Genomic DNA, 3,475 nt, shown 5'->3' on the forward strand with positions numbered 1-3,475 from the left:
CCCCGCCCCACCCGCCCCGCCCCGCCCGCACCGCGCCGCCCGCCCCGCCCCGCCCCAACCCGGCCGCCGCCGCCCCGCCCGCACCGCGCCGCCCCGCCCCGCCCCGGCCGCCGCCACCCTGTCCGGACCACGCCGGCCGCCCCGCCGCCCCTCCCCACCCCGGCGCCGCGCCGCGCCGCCCCACCCCGGCCAGCGCATCCTCAACATCGGCTCCCCATCACAGTAAGAACGCCCTTGATTTCTTCCTCATAGTATGTAGTGCTAATCATGATTGCGTTGGATGTATTTGGGGGTGAGGATTTCATTGTTCAGTGAGCAAGTATTTGGGGGTGAGGATTTCATTGTTTTATTCACATTGCGCGCGGTACAACAATTTAGCACCATCAGGAAAAGGAGAGATGAGGTAGGACCTACATAATCCATTAATTGATCGTGAGGTTAGGCATGTATAATTTTTAAAAATATTTGTATTTAGAGATAAACTCTAAATGCTTCAAACGCTTATGTTTAGGGACGTGGGAGTCCCATGACACACGTTTCAAACTTCACAAAAAGATTGGCCTTGAGTCACTAGTTTGTATTAGGGCCGAGTAACCAACACCAGTTAACAGTTATTTGTTTCCTAAGACTACATCCGATGCTTTGTATCATGAAATATATTTTCATAGTATATCTATTTGGTCTTATAAATATCTGTACTCTTATTTATAAATTTGGTCAAATATATGATAGTTTGATGTAGAAAAAAAATAAAATGACAATCTTTTTGAACGGATGGAGTATATTATTACATGCAAGAAAGCAATTATTTCATCTAAGGCTCGATTCATCTTGATTCCCATGCTCATGTTCATGGTGTGTATCGTACTTGTTACATCAGTAGCTAGAACGAGAATCAATGTCAGGCCGCCGCCGTCCGCAGCAGCAGCCGCCGCCGCGGCCGCGGCCGCAGCCGCTGGACTTTGACCCTCCAGGGCGCGTGCTGTTCCGCGTCACGTTCAACGTGGCCGGCGCCACGGCCACCGGTTTCAACCATTTCATCGAGCAAGTGCAGCGGCGGATCTTCGACCTGATCGAGCGGCCGCGGTACTACGGCCGGGGTACCATGGTGCTCCCCTGCCCGCAGGCCCAGCAGCCGACGTGGTTCGTCATCGTCCTGGAGAGCCGGGACCGGGAGATGAGGTACAGCGTCCCGTTCTTCATCGAGGCCGAGAGCATCTACCTCCACGGCTACCAGAACCAGGCAGGCTACCTCTTCGAGTTCGACGTGGACCCGACCCAAGACAACCAGCCGGCGTCGGGGAGCTACCTGGGGCGCAACGCGTCCACACCCCTGCCTTTCAGCTGCAACTACGGGCCCCTGGTGCGAGCCACCAAGCGCAAGGGGCCGAACAAGACCGTCCTGGATCCCGGCCTGACGCTTCTGGAAGATGAACCGGGGACGCCGATGCCAGATTTTGGCCGGCACCGGCTCATGGACGCCGTCATGGAGCTGGCGCAGGGCGACAACTCCGGCAGCCTGCACCGGACGGCGCAGAACCTGCTGCTCGTCGTCATCAGGTTCTGCGAGTCCATCCGGTTCCGCAGCGTCCAGCGCGAGATGGCGAGCCTCTGGGAGCCCACGACCAGTGCCGCCGCCAGCCTGAGCAGCTGCGGGGTGGGGCAGATCAAGAACTGGAACTCCATCGCAACGAACCTGCAGGACTCGGCTCGCCATCCCGTCGCCTGGCCGGCGGAGCTTGTCAAGGCGGGCGTCCGCAGCGCGGCGGAAGCGCAGGAGATACTCGTCGTCATAAAGTTCATCGGCTACCCAAACGAGCCCGGCAACCCGACACCGGAGTGGGGGAACCCTCCACCGGACAACCCCTACCGCCGTCACGGCGGTGGCCCCGGCCCGGGACCAGGAGGGGCGGCGGGCGGTGTCCTCGCCGCCGAGGTGCCCCGGTGGTTCCTGGTGCCGGAGGAGCCTGTCATGCAGATCCTGGGCGTCGACATTCCCCGGCAGCGTGGAGCCGGCAGGCTCGAAGGCGTCTACGGCAGCATCACCGTGACGGATGGCTTTGGTACTCAGACGATCTACCGCCGCAACTGGGACTACTACCAACGCAACTCCGGCGACTCCGAGGTAGCAGCGCCACTGTTGCAGCAGCTTAATTGTCAGCATAATGATCCTGAGTCCTGAGTCCTGACTGGCAGCGACGACGTGCTACGCAATCGATTTCTAAAAAATGTAATGCATCTCCTCCCCTTGCAGATGAGCTTGGAGCTCGAGGCCCTGAACCGCGCCATCTCCGCCTACGACAGCGTGGACGTCGACGTCGACCTCAGCAGCGCCTCACCGGCGGCGCCGCTGACCACGGGGAACTTCTCGTGGAGCGTGTACAACTGCCGGGCCAACAGGTACGACCACGTCCTGCGCCGGACCATCGGCCGGGCGGTCCTGGAGTACATCGTCTACAGCAAGGCCGTGCAGGTGGCGGTGAGCGTCACGGTGGACGGAGGCGACGACGTTGCCCACGCGTGGTTCACCACCATGAACACCATGGTCGGGGTCCTCCAGCCCGGCCCGCGGCGCTACATGACCCGCGCTGGCGGCGGCCGCCTGCTGCGCGGCGACTACGTCGTGGCGGCGCCGCTCTCCGCCCGGCTCGAGGTGGTCGTGACGGTGGAGCATAAAGGGTCCCGGCAGCTGGTGGGGAGAACCTTCGAGCTGCAACCTACAGGGGATGGAGGAAGATCCACGCGGACCGAGACAGTGCGGCAGGGGACCTCCGTGAAGGTGGACTTTGCCTGGAACCTTCTTCGGATGGGGTTGCCCAGTCCCACAAGTTCGGCTGGCCGAAACAGTCATGATGAGCTGAGAAGAAGATGAATCGTCCAGCCCCAGTGTGCATGTGGTGCTCTGTTTCACTATATCTATATTGTGAATTTGGTTTATGCCTTCCGAGATACTTATTATTTCCTGTAATACTTTCTCCCTTTCAAGCTATAGATCGTTTTGATAAATTTAGATATCTAATTTTTACTACGGATCTAGATATATACCTATATCTAGATATATAGTAAAAATTATATATGTAGATTTGCCAAAACGAACTATAATTTGGAACGGAGGGAGCATCTATTTGTTCTCTATGTAAGATGTCTATCTTTATTACCAAAGTTATCTATTTATTTTGGACTATGAATAAGAATGTTATATTATGTTCCCTATGTAAGTCTCAGTTACTAAATTTAACTTTAGTACTCTCTACATTCCAAATTGTAGATTATTTTGGTAAATTTAGGTACTAGTTTTTGTTATGTACATAGACAGTATATATCTAGGTGAATAGCAAAAACTATCTAGAAGTTCCAAAATAATATATAATTTAGAATTGGGGAGTATCTTATAAAATGTGCAATGAAGATAACTAAGGAAAACAAAGGCGAGCTGCAAAAGGCTAAGTTTTGAAACAACGGATAGCGGGCTTAA

General features: G+C 55.3%; 1 protein-coding gene across 1 annotated transcript; it reads left to right on the top strand.

Annotated features, from left to right (window-relative positions):
• Positions 1 to 898: 898 nt before the first annotated feature.
• On the top strand, positions 899 to 3,186 carry LOC112903624. The gene is made up of 2 exons (XM_025972866.1): positions 899 to 2,125; positions 2,255 to 3,186. The coding sequence occupies exons 1-2, from the start codon at positions 899 to 901 to the stop codon at positions 2,870 to 2,872; spliced, it is 1,845 nt and encodes a 614-aa protein (XP_025828651.1). The 3' UTR covers positions 2,873 to 3,186.
• The last annotated feature ends 289 nt before the right edge of the window (positions 3,187 to 3,475 follow it).

The sequence above is a fragment of the Panicum hallii genome, chromosome 8 (genome assembly GCF_002211085.1).
Source record: "Panicum hallii strain FIL2 chromosome 8, PHallii_v3.1, whole genome shotgun sequence".
NCBI lineage: Eukaryota > Viridiplantae > Streptophyta > Magnoliopsida > Poales > Poaceae > Panicum > Panicum hallii.